Here is a 21,016-nt window from a genome sequence, read left to right as displayed (position 1 = left end):
TAAAAATTGCACTTTAATTATCTTAAATTGTTCTAATACATTTATCAAGTATTCTGTTAGTTGCCATCTTCCTGAAAAATTCTCTCCTGGATCCTTCAGACCTGTTCCAGTCTAGACTGGGCATGCTGTCTTCTGTTCCTGGGGCACAACTGTCAACCTTAAAACTCATCATTCTCATACTGGGGGATTCCCTTCACTCTTGTAGGTTGAAATTTATTTTTCCACATTTTCTTTTTCTCTTTTGGCCATCCTGGGCGGCTTTTGGGATCTTAGTTCCCCAACCAGGGATCGAACCCTCAACAGTGAAAGTGCGAAGTCCTAACCACTGGACCCTCAGGGAATTCCCTATTTATCTACATCTTATCCCACATCTTCCTCTGTTGATTTACTCTTCTTGGGCAAAGACCTCCTCTGTAGCTTCCTGAGAAACACTTGAATTAGAGAGAAATGTGATGCCTTGCATTGTCTGAAAATATCTTTAACTTTACCCTTACACTTGATTTGGCTGGGTCTTTTCTGTTTCTGGGGCTTCCCTTGTGGCTCATCTGGTAAAGAATCTGCCTGCAATGCAAGAAACCTGGGTTTGATCTCTGGGTTGGAAACATCCCCCGGAGAAGGGAAAGGTTACCTACTCCATTATTCTGGCCTGGAGAATTCCATGGACTGTATAGTCCATGGGTTCACAGAGTTGGACACGACTGAGTGACTTTCTATTTCTAAGAATTTTGAAACTATTACTCCATTAGTATTGTTGTTCAAAAGTTCAGTGCTGTTCTGAGTCCTGACCCCTTGTATATCATCTCCTTTTTTCTTTCTAGAAATTTATAGGCTCTTTTCTTTGTCCTCAGAGTTTTAAATTTTCACAGTAATGTGTCTTGTAGTCATATTTTTACCTATTGTGTTGGGCACTTGGTATGCTGTTCTGTTTATACCAGTGGTTCTCAACTAAAGACAGTTTTGGCCCTCAGGGGAAATTGACAATGTCTGAGATATTTTTTGTTGTCAAAAGATTAGACATGTTGCTGGCTAGATGGATACAGACCCGAGCCCTGCTAAATATCCTATAAGGTACAGTACAGTTCTCCACAACAATGAATTATTGGAGCCAACAGTTAATAATGCCAAGGGTGAGAAATCCTGATTTAGAGATTCCAGTATTCTCAGCTTTCTGGGAAATTTTCTTGCATTCTGAGTAATTTCTTTGCGTTCTTTCTTTCTTAATTTTCTCTACTTCAATTTTTATTTTCTCCCTTAATGGGAGAACTTTTATGATTTAGTTATTAGACCTCCTGGAATAGTTCTCTACTTTTCTTGACTTTACTTCTCTGTTCTGTATCTTTTATCTTTTTTTTTTATACTTTCACAAATTTCTTCAACTTAATTTCTTCTATCATAGTTTTAATTTCTAAGATCTTTTTCTCTGAATTTATCTTTGTTATTTTAACTGTTCTTTTTTTCATAATGCAGTATCTTTGTGAGGATATTAACAGTACGTTTTTTAAGAAGTATTCTCCCTTTAGAGTCTGTTTGCACTCAGTTGCTCTTTTCCATTTGTTTTGGTCTGTCTTTTTCAACTTAGAGGCTCTGCTCAAACATCTGTGCTTTTTGATGGTGTGTTCATAGTAAGGATCGAGGGACTATGAACTCTTGAGTCTTTAAGTGGAATTGTTGACTTCAATTTCCAGTTTGAAGTAACTTGTTTAAAACATGACCTTTCCTCTTGGGCTGATCAGGTTCCCCAAATAACACTTTTTGATCACCTGCCTAGAGGGTCAGAGTCTAGTTTCTAATGTTGTGGGACCCAGTGAGAAGTAAAAGCTTCATCCATATGCATACTCACTTAATCCTGCTATTTTACCACACATCAACTTTCTGCTTCGGGCTTCCCTCATGGCTCAGACAGTAAAGAATCTGCCTGCAATGTGGGAGGCCCAGGTTCGATCCCTGGGTTGGTAAGATCCCCTGGAAACGGGAATGGCAACTCACTCCAGTATTCTTGCCTGGAGAATTCCATGGACAGATGAGCTTGTCAGGCTACAATCCACGGGGTCACAGAGTCAGACACGACTGAGCGACTAACACACACACATATACACACACACACAACTTTCCACTTCTTAGCGTCCATCAGTCCAGTGACCTCCTGTCTTAATTGCTTCAGAGGATTATCTAGTTGTCCACCAGTTGGTAAAGAGGTAATCATCAAGTGGCTATGAGATGTGGATCTGACTACTTCTTAAACAGACTTTCTGCCAGTGCACTGTTATTCATAACATAACGGTCTCAGCTCTTCTTCCAAAATTCCTGATGCCCCCAGTTCCATAAGGGCTTGCTTAGACAACCTTTCTCTTCACTCTGATATATAAGTTTCTTAAGTCACTTTACATGGGCAAACTGTTCCACTTGTTAGCAATTTCTTCTAGCATGTGATACCATCTGAAAGCAAGCAACAGAAAATTTGAAATATTTACTAAGGACCTCCATTGGACAAATAACTGTGCTGGGTGCTATAGCTGAATTTGTAGGGGGAAACATACTTTTCATTTCAGAAACTTAGAAAAAGGAAAATGAATTGGATGGTGGGGGGGTAGGGGTGTTGGGAACGGAAGCCATAACTGTGTGTGATGTTCTGCATTTTGCTACATTACCTTGTAGATGTCTTTTTTTTATATATGTACTAATATTATGACTCTTTTATTCAGAACAGTGTGAAAAACTAAAATAATGTCTTATTCTTATATAAGATTATATCTTATTCAAGATACAATAAAAGCTATATTTTTAGTTTGATAATTTTGAGTATATAATATTGTGTAATGTAAAATGTTGGTTGTATTATTCATGTGTATTTGTCACATATATTAGTTATGAAAAATAAACCTTGTAGGGAAATTTTTTAGTCCTTTTATCAATCGGTAGTAATATTTAGCTAAATAAGGCTTCAACAGGGTAAAGTCCTGAGTCAGTATGGAATAGCACTGGCCTAAAAAATCAAGAAGCTTTAAATTAGGAGTAAAGGACCTGCTGGGGATGAGGTGGGAAGAAAAGGAAAACAAAGAACTTTTTAACTACTTCTCTCCATATCAGTAGTCATCTGTTACTTATCAAGTCACTACATCTTTGAGCCCCTTATTTCTAAGCTATAAAGTGAGAATTTTTTTGTTTGTGCCTCTTTTGGCCCTAAAATTCAAAGATTCTAGTTAGTTCTCTTTGGAAGCCCACTTAATGCCTTATCTCACAAGAGAACTAACAGTTCTTATTTCATTTCAGACAAGATTCCTTTGCTAAGCAAAGAAAAACTACCTATTGTAGGAATTGGAAAGCATCTGTGTGGTGTGGCAACAGGTATGTAAACATATGAGTAATGTTGAGATGAACACATTAAGTTTTAGCATGAAAGCATCTCTTTTCAGTAGCTTTAATCCCTTGTTTGTAACTCATTATCTTGTTAGTAGCATTCGCCCTGTATTATATCCAGTTTTAGAGCTTTCCTATTTAGTTGCTCATTTTGGCCACTTTGCAGGATAAATTAGGAGTTTTTGTAAATGCTGTATCATAAAGGCTTCCCTGGTGGCTCAGACGGTAAAGCGTCTGTCTGCAATGCAGGAGACCTGGGTTTGATCCCTGGGTCGGAAAGATGCCCTGGGGAAGGAAATGGCAACCCACTCAAGTACTCTTGCCTGGAAAATCCCATGGACAGAGAGGCCTGGTAGGCTTCAGACCATGGGGTCGCTAAGAGTCAGATACAACTGAGTGATGTTAAAAAAGGGTGGGGGTGGGGGGAACCTTAAAGTTCTTTGGGTTATATTTCATCCAAAAAGGAAATCAGTAATTTACAGAAGCTATTATGGTTCTTTTCCTGAAGCTACTCATTTTTTTAGAATTGCTTAGGAAGGACTCTCCCACTAGAAGATGATTATTTATCAAAATTCTAGGGGAAACAAAAAAAGAAATGTTAAGATGTGTTGTCTTAAACTTGGATCCATCAGATGTAGTATGATAAAGTAGACAGAACATGGGCTTTGAAATCAAACAGTACAGGGTTCAGCTTTGTTGTGTAACTCTGGCAGATTAAACTTTGAGCCTCCGTGAGGTCTACTTTCCACATTCTGACCCTCTTCTTCTTAACTCTTCACTGTTTCTGTGAATATCTTACATTTCAAGACTGACTCTGAACGTCACCTTCAGCAGATGCTTAGCTGATGCCTTTCTTCTTTCTTTTTTTGGGTTTTTAAGCTCAAAACTTCCCTGGAATATATATGTAGAAAACATAATTTTTTTCTTTGCAAGTCATTTCCTCAAAAGGGTAGGAAACATGAGAGCCAGTTTGAGTAGCTGGACTACAGTTTTTCAAATTTTAGATCTTAAGCTTCACATAGTTTTTTGGGGGTGGGGGGAGTTGACTTTTTGCAGAATAAATCATTAGAGAAAATTATTCAGTAATGAGAAAAGAGCAAATATGAACAAAGTTGATATTAGCACAAGTATAAAGCTAAGTAAGCTTTTGTTGTTGGGCTTTTAAAAACCATACTGCCTAATAAATGTAAAAATTACTTATTTTTAAAGATGATGTGGTTTGGGGGGGCCACATAATTGTGTTTGCAGATCTTGCATTACGATGTTTGGTTGAAACCTATGCTGCCAGTTGTGAGGAAAGGAATGAAGAACCTTTAGCCAAACGCATAAAGAATGATAAAACAGAAAAAGAAATTAACACTTTGGCCAAGGAAGGAAATGAAAAAAATATCCCAGAGAAGTGGACCCCTGTGGCTGGCATTGTTATTGCACTCTGTTGTCACCACAGGTGTGATTGGAGACATTATGTGGGCAAAGAATATTTCAGGGCTCTGGGCCTTGGAGCAGTGGATTTCCACTATTTCCAGCGAATGAGTAGTTGGGCGACTTGTGGGATGCGAAAAACGACTTTGGAAGCTTCAAATAGTTCCACAAAAAGAAGAGATAAACAGAATGATGGCAGTGAAGAGCATGATGATGGAGGATGCAGAATCACTGATGACAGCCCTGAGAGTTTGCCTGGGTGAGTGACTACTTTGAAGCGCACAGCACTAAGGCAGAAATACTTTATTATTACTGTACTTTATTTTTAGATGAATACTGCCAAAAATTCATTCATGAAAATATATTTTACCATCTAATTTTAGAATAAGTTAAAATACACACACTTTTATTATGGCATTAACAAAACGTATCTTTGAAGCATACTTAGAACATACTGTGGGTTATTTAGCAGTTTGTAAATAAATAGGAATAGCTAAAATAATTTTATAAGGTTTTACAGAATTTTAATAATGTGTTATATGTGTTTATTCAATTTAGGTTTCTTACTGTTGAAGAAAAGAAGAAAATAGGGCATCTTTGTAAATTGCTGATTGACCAAGGCCGAATCAAGTACTTACAGCAGAAAGGCTTCAGTCCTGCTTTACAGTACTATACAGACCCTCTGGTGTCTTTGGAAAATGTATTGTTAACTGCTTTACCAAATCATTCTTCATCACCAGAAACAAGTGCTTAACAGGAAAGAAATTTTGAACAACATCTGTCTTCCACCAAAAAAAATTTTTTTAATTGTATTTTTATATTCATGGAAATACCATTTAAATAGCAGATAATGTGAACTTTAAAAATGTTTTGGCCTCGTTGAACCTAGGTAATGGCTTTGTTTTTTACTTTAGAAATCCAAACAGTAGAGAATTCACCAAATTCCCAAAGCAATCCTCTTCACCAGGGCATCTTGAATTATACTATCCATCAGCATCTATGGAGTTTGGGGAAGTAGTCGAGCAGTTGACTTGGTTACCTGAAACACATACCATGCCAACATGTAACTAGTACATTCACTTTCTATTTGCATTAATTTTAGAAACTTATTTTCCTTTGGTTTTATTTAATACTTTTTATTTTTCAAGTTCAAGATGTAATGATCAATTATCAGTTTACAACAAGGACCAATCTGAGAATTTGGTTTATGTATGGATTTTTTGTCCAGGCAGATCTGGAAGAATAATTAATTGTGATTATTTGTTTCTATTACAAATAAATACAGAAATGTTCTCAATCAATTAATGAATTTATCTTCAGATTTCAAGAGCCATACCTGTATTTATATATTATCAAAATTTATCCATGACAGACACTAAAACTAAAGAGGTAATTGGATAATTACCTCTTGGACAATAACTAATTGGATAATTATCTAGTTAAAACTTCAAAAAGGATACTTATAAGCCTAATTCACAAATTAAATTGAAATTTGTAAATAACTTCTTAAGTTAATTAGGCATCAGTATCTTTTAATGGGTCATTTTTACATATATAAGGACAATTGCATGTATATTCTCTCCTGTTTGGGAAGATAATTTGGAATAAAGTAGAAATTAGATAGTGATACCAAAAACCTCACTTTTGGGCCTCAGCTCATAAGCAGTTTCTATGCACAAGTAAACATTAAACCAAACATATGGTAGGACTGTTAGTCTTTTCCTCATCTCATCCTTAGTTTTTTTCTGCTTTATTTGTAAAAATTGTCTTAATCATTGTACATTTGCCAAGATAAAGATCCAGAATTACTAATTTAGATATTATAATGATATTCTTAAATAACTAGTATTTGTAGGTCTGTGAGTACGTTAATTATAAAGTCTAGCACATTTTTACTTTCTGACCTTTCTACTTAGGTCTTACATATATCTCATGAGACTGCCTAGGTTCAGATCCTTACTACTTGATCTCTTTGTGCCTCAATTCCCCTCTTGAAATGGGGATGACGAAGATAATAATACCTCACAGGGTTGTCATATGAGCATTAAGTGATATAGCATATTAAAATGCTTAGAACAGTTCTAAGTACAGAGTAAGTACTTAATAAATATTATGTTTTTAATAGTACTAATTCATAAAAATATTTTTAATGACAGACTTGGTTTTATTATCTCTGTTTAAGTTGTAACCTTTTTTCTCTTGTTGTAAGTTCTATGTCAAATATTAAAGTAGTTGGATTATTTTTAAAATTAGCTATTCATGCCTGCAAATTGAGACCATAAAGGAAGATGATAATACATCGTAATAATTAACCCCAATTTTGCTGAGTTAGGCAATGCTAATTTGTGTCATACAGTCTGTTTTACTTTATTCAACAATTTATGCCTGGAAATAAAAAGATATTCTACAACAGACATTATCTCTGTTGTATTTCATAAAACATACATACGCACACAAGAATTACACTGATGAAGTCCTGTGGACCATTTAGCTTAATGAATGTTTCTGACAATACCAGGTACTCTGTGGGAAGATAAGCCGTAGAGTACTTGCTGTAGATCAACATGCCAGCTGTAGGTAAAGATTATTGTTTTCCCCAACCTTGCTTATTTCCCTTCAGATAACATGAGACAGTGAATATGTGGGATATACATAGGAGCTATTTCTTGACCGGCAAAATTTGCAGGTTCAGTAAACTCCTTAAACTTTAGATTGATCTACACAACTACCTCTTCCTGCATGTCCCACAGGTACATCACATACACTGTGTTGAAACTTAAGTTCATGTTCCACTTCTACCACCAAACCAGCTTCATTTCCCTATCTCAGCATCACCAGTCGTCTAGTTCCAGCCAAAACCAGATTCATCCTGGACTCCTCCTTTTTCTCATTTTCATTCAGTCATCAATTCTGTCTCCTACCTGTCTTTTATATATTTATACTCTGCTATCCAAACCTAGGCCCCAAACTATTACAAACTTTTTACATATCTTCCTCCAGTCTGTCCTCCATGTTACTGTTTATGCAACCTTGCTACAACAGATCTAATGACCTTCCTTGGATGTTGGTAAAAATATTTTTTCCAGCTGAAAATACTCTTTACCTTTTGCTTGGATTATACCTGCTCTTCAAAGTAACTGAAGATGTAACTAAATTCTGTCTTTTAACTAAAAAATTCTTCACATTTTAGTGAATTATAAAACAATGTTTTCTATTACTATCGCTTATTTTTTATTAATAGATAATTATGCCCTTTGTCCTCTTCCCCTTGGGTTAAGTCATTCTATTCATAGTTAAAAAAAGCAACAAAAAGGTTTTAATTCTAAATTATCAGTGATCAAAATCTGTACATCAAAAACTCACATTGTAACTATTGGCTAAAATCTATGTTCTTTTGATACATTTCACTCCTAGGGACAGTAGCAAAATGTTTTTTCTTTAGTCAATTTTTTCTATTTGTGGATTATTGCAGAAAAGGGAAACAGTAGGGAAAGTAGTGTTTAATGAGTAAACTGACATAACAAACAGAATGAGGCAGTGAAGCTTTAAGAATTACATCTTCATTCACTTGGTTGTGCTTCAAGTTCTTGACCAAAGAAATTTATTTCCTGACTCTACTTGAAAGACTTCTTAACATTTTTACAACCTTTCTCTCCAAGGCTTTATCAAAATTGTGAACACATTTGAATTTCACTTTTTTTTTCCTTCAACAATATTTACTAAGAGACTAGGATTTGACAGAAAAGGTAAGATGGAATGAAAAGTCTATAAAGGAATTCATATATATATATACACACACACACACACATACACACATTACTAAAAAGAATTTTTAACCTGTGTTATATACAGATCTCATACCTGCTCTCCGTGACTCCTGTATATATGTGTGCATAAACTGAAGGCCGAATAATTCCCGTTCCTCTTCCTCTTCTATGTTTTCACTGGGAGGAAGTGTTACTTCCAGTTTCAATGGGTTGTCTCGGAAGTTGACAAACCTAGCAGTTCACCAAAAAACAGTATTTTTATAGGTGCCATAGAAGTGTACATTTATTTTCCTGGAGAAAGATCAAATGATAATATACTAAATTACTCTTTTTTAACTGGTTTCAATAACTGAACATCTTGGTGAGATGTGATATATCCCAAGAATCTTTAAGTTTCTTTCCTAGAAGAAAAAAATATTAGCTTTAGACAACTTATTTTTCAAGCTTGTAAAAGCAATTATTAGTCCATAGCATATGTTTAATGTGGTATAAGTTAACTTGCAAGAGCAATCCCAATGCATCTCAAAAGTACAATTAATGCTATGAACTTAAATTTTCTGCATATTTTTAAAAGTATGTCTTATCTATCATATTTTCACCACCGGGTACAGGGCAATAGTTGCTAAATAAATGATTCTGTTGAAAGTTGCGGGATTTGTTGTGAATTCTAATGTCTTCTGCTCACTGTCAGGAAATTAAGTTTTGGAAGATACTTGAGGAAGATCTGTTAGTAATTAGTAAAAAGTTATATTTAAAATTACCTGTGTCCATTTGTAGTTATTTAGAAGGAAAATAATCACTGTTCTTACAGTTTTGGTGTTTATATCATGGATAAAGTTAGCAATTATAAAGACGATTTTTAGGAAGATGTCACTAACAGATGGCATTCCTTAAAGCTGATAAATCCCACTACTGTTTTAGTTTCAAGGATTCTTGAGTAATTTAGGCCAGTATTATATGAATCCTATTTATAAATTATAGCACTTCAAAGTTGGAAGAGATTTTTAAATGTATGTGAATGAGAACTCAAATCTATTCATAACAGTTTCTTCATATTACTTTGTTCTGCAGCCAGAAAGGAACATGTGAGTTCCGTGTCTACAAGTTTTACCTTAGATTGGTCATCTTTTCCATACACACTGGAATATCTTGCAGTTTATTGTTGCTGAGAACAAGAGTACTCAGATTTTTCATACTGCTGATTGTTTCTGGCAAGCATGTTATTTCATTCCGTTGCAGCCATAATGTATGTAGATTTTGCATTCTGAAGAATTAAGAGGTTTCTGTGATTAATCACATATAATATGAAAACCCTGGTTCTTATTAACTTAAAAAAATTTAATGTCATACTATATAATATCTTGTTTAACCAGTCTATCTGAGTTAACCGACTTAACATTACCTGATTTTAGGGAAACTGGATCAGGGAGCTAATCTCCATCGACAGTACAACTCCCATGTAGTAGTAGAAATGAAGTCAAGGTATTCTACAATTCTTCACTATTTCATAGGATTTCTTGCAGAAGAACTGCTAAAATGTTATCTAACCTTAGTTAGAATCTTAAAAGCAAACTCAGAAATTATTAATTTGCCCATTTAGAGCAAGGCAAGTATGCATATTGTTTAACAGTGTGGGCTCAGGCCAGGGTGCAGGTGTTGATTAGTCACTAAGTCATATCTGATGCTTTTGAGACCCCAGGGGACTATAGCCCACCAGGCTCCTCTGTCCATGAGATTTCCCAGGCAAGAATCCTGGGGTCGGTTGCCATTTCCCTCCAGACCCAGGGATCGATCCCCACATCACTTGCATTGCAAGTGGATTTTTTACAGCTGAGCCACTGGAGGTTGTGGGTGCCTGGGTTCAAATCGTAGCTGTCACACTTACTGTGATCTTCAGCAATTCACTAACATCTCTACATGACTTTCCTCAATCAATTTTTAAACTGCACAGAGCAAGCCCTAAGCAACGTTGTTACTGTGGCATATTCTTGTCAATTTGTTCATGTCAGAAAGTCCATTTTTCTGTTCCAAACCTCATGCCCCCTCCTTTTTTTTTTGTCTGCACCACATGGCTTGTGGGATTTTAGTTCCCTGGACCAGAGATGGAATCCGAAGTAGCACTAAACAAATCCATTGTGAGTGATTATCTCTGGGGTCTCCTTTGTTTTGTTTGCTTTTCTTATTTGTCATAGATGGCTTCAACACATCTCTTGGTAGCAAAAAAAAAGTTTTTTTACCTTTCTATAGTGTCAGGAAGTTGTTCAAGTCTGTTGCTTCCCATATCAAGCCACTCAAGGGCAGGCATGTTCAACACAGCAGGAGGGATTGTAGTAAAGAGGTTCATACTCAAATCAAGGTGAGTAAGCTTTAACAAATTGCTGAGCTGAAGAGGAAGGCAAAGTTTTTCAAACTGTCCACAATGTAACTACTACAACACTCACATTGGTAAAGGAGATATTTCATGTCAAGGAGTGTTTGCGTTATGCTTGGGCTTTATTTACTCATAGAAATCCATAGCAAATTTGAGAGAACAATAAAGCTGAATAACCTCCAGATAAATGAAAAGTTCTCACAGAAAGTTCATCTATTCAAAGAAAACATATCTTCCAAAATCACCAAGCTCCAGGGTTTAGAGCACCCACCTGGCAGAAGCTTTTGTTTTTCTTCCTGTGAGTAAATATGTTTTCCTTTTATCTAGTAGTCGAGATTTTTCTTGGGAAAACCCAAAGTTCAAAATAATATTTATCTTTGTTAAACCCTCTTTTTTGTGCCTGATGCTTTACACATGTTATCTCAGTCATAGAATTTACTGTTTGGTAAATTCTGTTTTTTAAATTAAAATATTAATAAAAAATTGATTAAGACTAACAGCACCAGTGTGCTCAGCTTAAGAAAGCAAATATATTGATACCACTGCCCTCTATATACATCTCCCTTCTTCCTCTTGAACGATAACTCTATCCTGAATCTGGTATCTATTATTCCCATGCATTTTCAAATGTTTTTATTACTATACATAAATGTATGTTTTCTATGTTTTTCTCTATATATATTACTATTATGTGTATTTTTTCAGAAACAAAATTATCTTTTTATATGTTTTAAAGATGATACTAATCTTTCTTTAACTTGATTTTATCTCTCAGTGTCAGTCTTTATATGAATCCTATTGATGCATACAGCTCTAGTTTAGTCATTAACTTTACAAAGTCAGTACCTTTTTTCCCTTTTACGGACAAAATGGTTTAGAGAGACCATGGGACTAGAAATCATGGAGCTATGATGTGCATTCAAGTTTTCATGGACCTAAAGTCACAAAATTTCTATATTTCTCTTTCTTCTGTAGTGAAAATTTCAAAATGTAAGAATTTAGTTAAGTTTTATAAAAGATTCTCCATTTAGTTAGGCAACTCTCTGTTTTCTTTCTGTCTCAGGGCACATTCAGATTCATTCCACAACTTTAACTAAAACTTCAAAAAGTGCAGAGATACAGTGATTATGGGTAATGCAAAAAGGCAGTTTTCCATTTAGTAGTGATATTCCTCCAACTTTAGAATTCAAGTGATGAAAAAAAAACTTTTTCAAAACCTGTCATCAGATTTTAAATTTTTCAGATGGTTCAGAATTGTATATAAAAAGATTACTTTTGCATTAGCATAATTATGTTTGTGTGTTACAGTGTTGCATCTTAATGGCTTAGAGATACATTTCCTGTAACAGGATTTCTCAATGGTACTAATATCCTTTGGTTCTAGAAGAATGAAGAAAGATATTACAACCATTATAATCTAAATCTTCATTTTGCATATGTGAAAACTGAGACCTAACTTAGGTAAAATGGCATGTTCAAGGCCACACAGCTACTTAAAGGCCACACTTATGGGGAGGGAGGAGGGAGGAGGGTTCAGGATGGGGAGCACGGGTATACCTGTGGCAGATTCATTTCGATGTTTGGCAGAACTAATACAATATTGTAAAGTTTAAAAATAAAATTAAATTAAAAAAAAAAAAGAAAAATAATTCCAGGCTCATGATCTCAGTTCAGTATTTGTTCCTATAAAACCTTTAAGTAAAGACATTAAGGTTAAGATAGGTTATTAGACATGCCCAAATTCACTTTTTACTGACAGAACCAAAGCTAAAAACAAAATCACAACAATTAGGAATTAGAAATGAAATATTTATTGGCCTTCTCTTAGATAAAAAGAAATTGTCCCTATGATCATGATTTTCATCATAATCAAGTATGATAACCAAGATGAAGTGAATTTTATTCTTTTATATAACTCTTATCCTGCAAAATCATTGTTTTCTAGGCAAAGCACCATGGAAATTTCCTTTGCTAATTCATAAGAGCCTTAAATATGCTTGAAAAATAATACAAGAATCTGTATCTCTATGATCAGTTTACCAATAAGATATACCGATGAAAGTTTGAAGGCTTCACAAGCTCATTGCCTTGGCTTTTCCTCGGTAGAGCCTGGGAAGCTAGCAAATACACTTCCTAATCGGAAGAATTCATGTCTTTTCACTTCACCTGTATCTCAAAAGCTGATCACCTATAAAAACCAACAGATAAAAAAGAGTTTTTGTGTCACCACACTGCCTGTGCTTTATGATAAGGACATTCATTCAGTATTACGTAATGACTTCATACTGAGCTGAGCCTTCAATTCTGGGAATAGAAACACGATTCTCACCCTGGCCTTCAAGGAGATCACAGTCTAGTCAACAAATAATGTCGGTACTGTGCCAATAATAGAAATATCTTTTATGCTAAATAGGTCTTTCTCTAATTAAAAACATGCTTTAAAATAATAAATTGTTTTCTCTAAATATTTTCTGAAATAAAATTTATAGCATTTTTTCATTAGTGTTATTTTTAGTGATCATACAGGGGAGAAATAAATCACTATTAGATGGAAAATATAATCATAGGCATTTACATCATTCTGACCTCTTGTGGAAGATCACTTATGTCTCTGTTAACAGCAAGTTCAAGTTTCTCCAAGCTGGCACAGTAACTTAGTTCCATGGGGACAGTTTTGATTCTATTGTAACTAAGAATCAGTTCCTGAAGTCTAGTGAGCAGTCCTATGGAAAAATAATACACAATAAATAGCAGAGGGATATAAAATACTGTTTCCAGTTATTAAGTATTACAGCATAACTTACTTTCCAGGTTCAAATTGGGAAATTCACATTTGGGCTCTTCCCTTTTCCTGGTATGTGTCCTGCCCCTTCTTCAGAAAAGCAGCAGATGATTTATCAGTCCATGCAAAAAATTTTTTTTGTTCTGGTTTATCTGTACTATATCCTGACCAGTTTTCCATTTGGGGATTTTTTTCCCCCTCTTTTAAAGAATTTTATCTAATTTTTCTTTCTTGTCTTCAATCAGTTCCCTTGTAGAAGGAATAACTGAACTAACAATATTGTTTCCAGAATCAATACAATATTATTTCCAAAGAGACTTTTCTTGCATTAAAACCTCATCTTGAATCACCTCAGTAAACCCAGAAGCTTGGACCCCCTGGAAGCTTCAACTCAGATGTTTAGAGTTTTCTCAAGATGTAGGGCTATATAAAGATGAGATCTTTATTCCATGTATCAAAAAAAAATTCTCAACAAAAACAGGAATAGAAGCAATCTTCCTTACCAATTCCTCGAGGTATCTCAGTAATTGTGTTTCGAGATAAATCTAACACAATAAGGTTCTGGAACCTTCCAATGAATTCAGGAATTTTCAGCAAGCCAATTCTATGAAGTTGCCATTCCTGTAGCTGATTCAGTTTTAGTAGAGAAGAAGGGAGAGTCTAAACTCAAGAAAAAGAAATGACAGGGTTACTATATTACTTAAATTATTTCAGTATCATGCCACATTGAAATGTGATTGTAGAGATATTACTTGATTTGTAAAAGAAATTAGGAATATTTTTTCTTTAATGAGTTACATTTTCAAGTGCTTTGTGCTACTTCTAAGTTTTAAGAACTTTACTTTCCAGAGGGGATGCTAAACCTTCAAACCCCAGTCAGAATAACATAAACAAAAATAAGGTATTTTAGTCAATATTGCTCACACATAGAGCTGTGTTCTAAAGATTCTTCATTAGGCTTAATGAGAGTACATATGGTATTGAAAATGAGAATATGGTGATTAATTGAAATCAAAGAAGAAAAGATCATTTTAATCAGTAATTCAAACTTCTCTTCCCTTTCTTTTTTTAAAATTATTTATTTATTTTTGGCTGCTCTGGGTCTTTATTGCTGCGTGAAGGCTTTCTCTAGTTGCAGTGAGTGGGGGCTAGTCTCTAGTTGCTATGGCCTCTCTTGTTGAGAAGCACAGGCTCTAAGCAGGCAAGCTTCAATAGTCGCAGCACACAGAGTCAGGTGCCCCATGGCATATGGGATCTTCCAGGACAAGGGATAGAACACATGTCCCCTACATTGGCATGTGGATTCTTAACCACTGGACCACCAGGAAAGTCCCTTTCCTTTCTGTTTTGAAATAGTATAGTGTTTTAAAGACGATTTTCTTTTAAATTAAGAGTTTTAAAGTTTCAACTGTTCTGAACATTTTGCCTTTTCTCTATCAGCCTAAAGTAGCCAAAAGACAAAATAAAGGTGGTAACCACCTAGCTAAATATACCAATGTGTATGAAGACAAACACTGAGTTAAGGGATAAAGTTGGCCCTTGTTAAAATTATACTAGGCCTAACATACAATAATTAAACAGGTATCTTTGTATATGTGTATGTGTGAAAGAGAAAGAGAGAGGGAGGAAAGGAGAGAAAGAGAAGATAATATGAATCCGATTGTGGACCTAAGAAAAATTAATATACATTTCCATTTTATGAACTTTTAACTGAGCATTAGCTTTGGAAAGCCATATGATTTTCATTAAACAGACAGTCTTTATGAAAAATGAGAAAATGCTTATTAGAAGGATTAGTGGAGAAAATATTACAAAGGACTGAAATTTAGGCAGCATTAAAGCACACTGGTTGAATTTTTGCACAAAAAAGTTGGGAAGTTATGTTCATTTTCAGTTCCTGTTGCCCAAATTCATTTGGTATTAAACACTATTAAAATCAGAATTCCTAACTATTTCAGACTTAAGCACACAGTCCAAGAATCATTCTCTCAACTCTCCCACACAATGCAAAATATAAAAAATATTGCTTCTATAAAGCTTACCTTCCATTCCTCTTTTTCTATCTTTAAAATGACTCTTCCATCTTCCTTGGTGACCTTTTCTCTTAGCTTGGTTAAGCATACTCGTTCTTCCCAGATTCGCACTAGCCTAGGAGACCAAGAAATCATTTTAGGTCGCAGGTAGTAAAATAGGTAGCATTCACTTTTGTATGAAAAAGTAACCCATTAAAAACAAACATTTGATTGACAGTATCTGGAAATCAGACAAGAATTATTTTGTAAGACATTTAATTTGATTAATATGATAAATGCCCTCTTTTTAAGTTTCTGAAAAGTATTATACCTCTCCTTAGATTTTTTGTACAGATTTGTTAAGATATAATTCATATACCGTAAAAATCTGACACAATTTGGTGTTTTCTGGTATATCTGCAGAGCTGTGCAGCCATAACCACTGTCTGATCCAAACGTTTTTAGCACTCAAGAAAGAACCCATGCCTGAGCAGTCACTCCCTATTCCTCCCTCCTTCAGCCCGTGGCAGCCAATAACCTCCTTTCTATATCTATGTATTTGCCTATACTAGATATTTCATATAAAAGGTATTCTATAATATGTGGTCTTTTGTGTAGCAGAGTTTTATCCAAAATTTGTGCATGTGTGTATCAGTACGGATTTCCTTTTTATAGAAGAAGAATATTCTACTGCATCAGTTAAGTTCAGTTCAGTCACTCAGTTGTTCCAACTCTTTGCAACCCCAAGGACTGCAGCACGCCAGGCCCCCCTGTCCATCATCAGCTCCCAGAGCCTACCCAAACTCAAGTCCACTGAGTCAGTGATGCCATCCAACCATCTCATCCTCTGTTGTCCCCTTCTCCTCCTGCCTTCAATCTTTCCCAGCATCAGGGTCTTTTCAAACTCAGCTTTCTTTATAGTCCAACTCTCACATCCATACATGACTACTGGAAAAACCATAGCCTTGATTAGATGGACCTTTGTTGACAAAGTAATGTCTCTGCTTTTTAATATGCTGTCTACGTTGGTCATAACTTTCCTTCCAAGGAGTGAGCATCTTTTAATTTCATGGCTGCAGTCATCATCTGCAGTGATTTTGGAGCCCAAAAAAATAAAGTCTGACACTGTTTCCACTGTTTCCCCATCTATTTGCCATTAAGTGACGGGACCGGATGCTATGATCTTAGTTTTCTGAATGTTGAGCTTTAAGCCAACTTTTTCACTCTCCTCTTTCACCTTCATCAAGAAACTCTTTAGTTCTTCTTCGCTTTCTGCCATAAGGGTGGTGTCATCTGCATATCTGAGGTTATTGGTATTTCTTCCAGCAATCTTGATTCCAGCTTGTGGTTCATCTATCCCAGCGTTTCTCATGATGTACTCTGCATAATAAGTTAAATAAGCAGAGTGACAATATACAGCCTTGATGTACTCCTTTCCCAGTCTGGAACCAGTCTGATGTTTCATGTCCAGTTCTAACTGTTGCTTCCTGACCTGCATACAGATTTCTCAAGAGGCAGATCAGGTGGTCTGGTATTCCTATCTCTTTTAGAATTTTCCACAGTTTATTGTGATCCACACGGTCAAAGGCTTTAGCATAGTCAATAAAGCAGAAATCGATGTTTTACTGAAACTCTCTTGTTTTTTCAATGATCCAACGATGTTGGCAATTTGATCTCTGGTTCCTCTGCCTTTTCTAAATTTAGCTTGAACATCTGGAATTTCACAGTTCATGTATTGCTGAAGCCTGGCTTGGAGAATTTTGAGTATTACTTTACTAGTATGTGAGATGAGTGCAATTGTGCAGTAATTTGAGCATTTTTTGGCATTGCCTTTCTTTGGGATTGGAATGAAAACTGACCTTTTCCAGTCCTGTGGCCACTGCTGAGTTTCCCAAATTTGCTGGTGTATTGAGTGCAGCACTTTCACAGCATCATCTTTTAGGATTGAAATAGCTCAACTGGAATTCCATCACCTCCACTAGCTTTGTTCGTAGCGATGCTTCCTAAGACCCACTTGACCTCGCATTCCAGGATGTCTACTCTAGGTTGGTGATCACACCATTGTGATTATCTGGGTTGTGAAGATCTTTTTTGTACAGTTCTTCTGTGTATTCTTGCCACCTCTTCTTAATATCTTCTGCTTCTGTTAGGTCCATACCATTTCTGTCCTTTATTGTGCCCATCTTTGCATGAAATGTTCCCTTGGTATCTCTAATTTTCTTGAAGAGATCTCTAGTCTTTCCCATTCTGTTGTTTTCCTCTATTTCTTTGCATTGATCGCTGAGGAAGGCTTTCTTATCTCTCCTTGCTATTCTTTGGAACTCTGCATTCAAATGGGAATATTTTTCCTTTTCTCCTTTGCTTTTCACTTCTCTTCTTTTCACAGCTATTTGTAAGTCTTCCTCAGACAGCCATTTTGCTTTTTTGCATTTCCTTTCCATGGGGATGGTTTTGATCCCTGTCTCCTGTACAATGTCACAAACCTCTGTCCATAGTTCATCAGGCACTCTGTCTATCAGATCTAGTCCCTTAAATTCTACTGCATGGATATACCAAAGTTGTTGACCCATTCATCAGTTGATGGACATTTTTAACTATTATAAATAATGCTTCTATGAATATTCATGTAAAACTTTCAGGTAGATCTATGTTTTCATTTCTCTTGAGTGTGTGTATATTCCTAGGAGTGGAATTGCTGGATCATTTCATAAATCTACATTTAACTTTTTTAAGCCAAACTGTGCCCAAATTGCTTGCATCATTTTCCCTTCCCACCAGCAATGTATGAGGGCTCTAGTTGCTCCATAGCTTTGCCAACAGTTCTTAGTGTCCATCTTCTTGATCATAGCTATCCTAGTGGCTGTGAAGTGGTACCTCATTGTTGTTTTGATTGGCATTTATTAAATATCTAATCTATAGATATCTAGTTTAAAAGTTTTTAAAAGGCTTGCAAATGATATAGTTCAACTTCAGAGTTAAATTATATATTACTATATTCCATTTTATCCAGATTTAGTTTTCCAGATATAAAAATGCACAAAATTCTGGAATACATCCTATTGAATTTTGGTTCATAACAAAAATACATAATGTCAAGCTATAAAAATGACTAACAAAGGTTGCAGAAGGTTACCTATTCCTATACTACAAATTTTTCACGTATGAAAAATAAAGAATGAGTTTAGAATTGAAAAATTTACACTTTTAGCCTATTAGAATGATACAGAATAAACAAAATATAAGCAATCATCAAAGAAAAAAGGTTTAATCAATTTGAATATTTATTTACCAAAATTCTCTTGACGAAAAATTTACACTTTTAGCCTATTAGAATGATACAGAATAAACAAAATATAAGCAATCATCAAAGAAAAAAGGTTTAATCAATTTGAATATTTATTTACCAAAATTCTCTTGACGAAAAATTTACACTTTTAGCCTATTAGAATGATACAGAATAAACAAAATATAAGCAATCATCAAAGAAAAAAGGTTTAATCAATTTGAATATTTATTTACCAAAATTCTCTTGACGAAAAATTTACACTTTTAGCCTATTAGAATGATACAGAATAAACAAAATATAAGCAATCATCAAAGAAAAAAGGTTTAATCAATTTGAATATTTATTTACCAAAATTCTCTTGACAATCTGAGAGTTAATATATATTCTTAGCAATTTTACATACTAACTGATCTTCAGGGAGGGTTTTATTTTAATGAACAGAAAACCAAACATCTCTAAAAGTGTAATATTTGCTATCTCTGTATGTTTGTGTTTGCAAAATATTTCTATGGAGCCTGCATATTTTCATCCACTACTTTTCTGAAAATTAACTGATTTGCTAACAATTGCACTGCGGCCATGACCGTATGTGGCCTTCCAGACTCAACAGTCGCTCACTCACGCCCAACTCTTCGCGGCCCCATGGACTGTAGCCCACCAGAATCCTCTGTCCATGGAATTTTCCAGGCAAGAATACTGGAGTGGGTTGCCATGCCCTCCTCCAGGGGCTCTTCCCAACCCAGGGACTGAACCCAGGTCTCCTGCATTGCAGGCAGATGCTTTACCGCCTGAGCTACGAGGGAAGCCCTAGTAGGGAAGCTTCCAATAAATGTGATGAAGTGAGACAAAATATATGATGCCTTATATTCAATTATACCATGTTTTATAAAAATAGAATTATTCAAATGGTAGACATAATGATTATTAATTACTATACTACTCACTGAGATATACACATTCCAGAGTAAGATATAATGTTGAGCAATGAGGTGTCTTACTCCCTATACTCTAACTTCAATTAAAGATCTCCATCAAGCACCTATTATATGCCAAATATTATGTTAGACTTTGTGGATACAAAAACCTCTGTCCTTAATGAGTTTATAGTGAGGGTAACTATTACCAGATAAGTTTATTTCCATTTCTTAAATGATTCACTTATTCTTTCTGGCTCTGTGTGATCTAAATCCAGAATGTATCACTTAATTCAGAGATCACAGACAAGACATCTCACTTCCAAGGATTTTGCCAATAATATATGGGGTTTGGATTAAATAATATCTAGTGTTTCTTCTAGCTCTAATATTCTGTAATTCCTACACTGCTTATTTTAAGCTTGAGGCTCTTTCAAGTTTTGAATAGAAATTTCCTACCTCCTCTAAAACCCTTTTATTATACTCTAAAGCGTTTGATGCTTTTGAAACTGTGGTGTTGGAGAAGACTCTTGAGAGTCCCTTGGACTACAAGGAGATCTAAACAGTCCATTCTGAAGGAGATCAGCCCTGGGTGTTCTTTGGAAGGAATGATGCTAAAGCTGAAACTCCAGTACTTTGGCCACCTCATGCAAAGAGTTGACTGATTGGAAAAGACTCCGATGCTGGGAGGGATTGGAGGCAGGAGGAAAAGGGGATGACAGAGGATGAGATGGCTGGATGGCATCACCGACTCGATGGACGTAAGTTTGAGTGAACTCCGGGAGATGGTGATGGACAGGGAGGCCTGGCAGGCTGGGATTCATGGGGTCGCAAAGAGTTGGACACAATTGAGCGACTGAACTGAACTGAACTGAAAGCCTTTGTCAAATGTCGTTATATCAACTCTTACCCAAGTGCTTAATTTTTTTCCAGGCCACCTTGTATCAAAAGACAGAACAATTTCTGTTTACATGTAAGGCTTGGGGGACTTCCCTGGTGGTACAGTGGTTAAGACTTCATGCTTCCACTGCAGGAAGCATGGGTCAGATTCCTGGTGGGGGAACTTAAGATCCCATGGTGCAACCAAAAAAAAAAAAAAGTTAAA

At 35.5% G+C, this 21,016-nt stretch overlaps 2 protein-coding genes across 8 annotated transcripts in view; one reads left to right on the top strand and one right to left on the bottom strand.

Annotated features, from left to right (window-relative positions):
- Positions 1-7,193, top strand: part of TRMT13 (tRNA methyltransferase 13 homolog (S. cerevisiae)) — a 20,350-nt gene extending 13,157 nt beyond the window's left edge. For all 6 annotated transcript variants that reach the window (XM_010830985.1, XM_010830986.1, XM_010830991.1 and 3 more), the window contains 3 exons: positions 3,271-3,345; positions 4,606-5,038; positions 5,338-7,193. In XM_010830985.1, the coding sequence (XP_010829287.1) occupies positions 3,271-3,345; positions 4,606-5,038; positions 5,338-5,533 (704 nt within the window). In that variant the 3' untranslated portion in view covers positions 5,534-7,193. The remainder of the gene's footprint in view (positions 1-3,270; positions 3,346-4,605; positions 5,039-5,337) is intronic.
- LRRC39 (leucine rich repeat containing 39) overlaps positions 5,067-21,016 on the bottom strand; it is a 22,219-nt gene continuing 6,269 nt past the window's right edge. For both annotated transcript variants that reach the window (XM_010830993.1, XM_010830992.1), the window contains exons 3-9: positions 15,742-15,847; positions 14,203-14,359; positions 13,504-13,640; positions 10,784-10,929; positions 9,658-9,810; positions 8,641-8,777; positions 5,067-5,818 (exon numbers count right to left, since the gene is read on the bottom strand). In XM_010830993.1, coding sequence (XP_010829295.1) covers positions 5,763-5,818; positions 8,641-8,777; positions 9,658-9,810; positions 10,784-10,929; positions 13,504-13,640; positions 14,203-14,359; positions 15,742-15,847 — 892 coding nt within the window. In that variant the 3' untranslated portion in view covers positions 5,067-5,762. The remainder of the gene's footprint in view (positions 5,819-8,640; positions 8,778-9,657; positions 9,811-10,783; positions 10,930-13,503; positions 13,641-14,202; positions 14,360-15,741; positions 15,848-21,016) is intronic.

Source organism: Bison bison, unplaced genomic scaffold, assembly GCF_000754665.1.
Source record: "Bison bison bison isolate TAMUID 2011002044 unplaced genomic scaffold, Bison_UMD1.0 scf7180017864519, whole genome shotgun sequence".
NCBI classification, from domain to species: domain Eukaryota; kingdom Metazoa; phylum Chordata; class Mammalia; order Artiodactyla; family Bovidae; genus Bison; species Bison bison.
The sequence above is the reverse complement of the archived record's forward strand: the minus strand, read 5'-3'. Positions and strand labels throughout refer to the sequence as shown.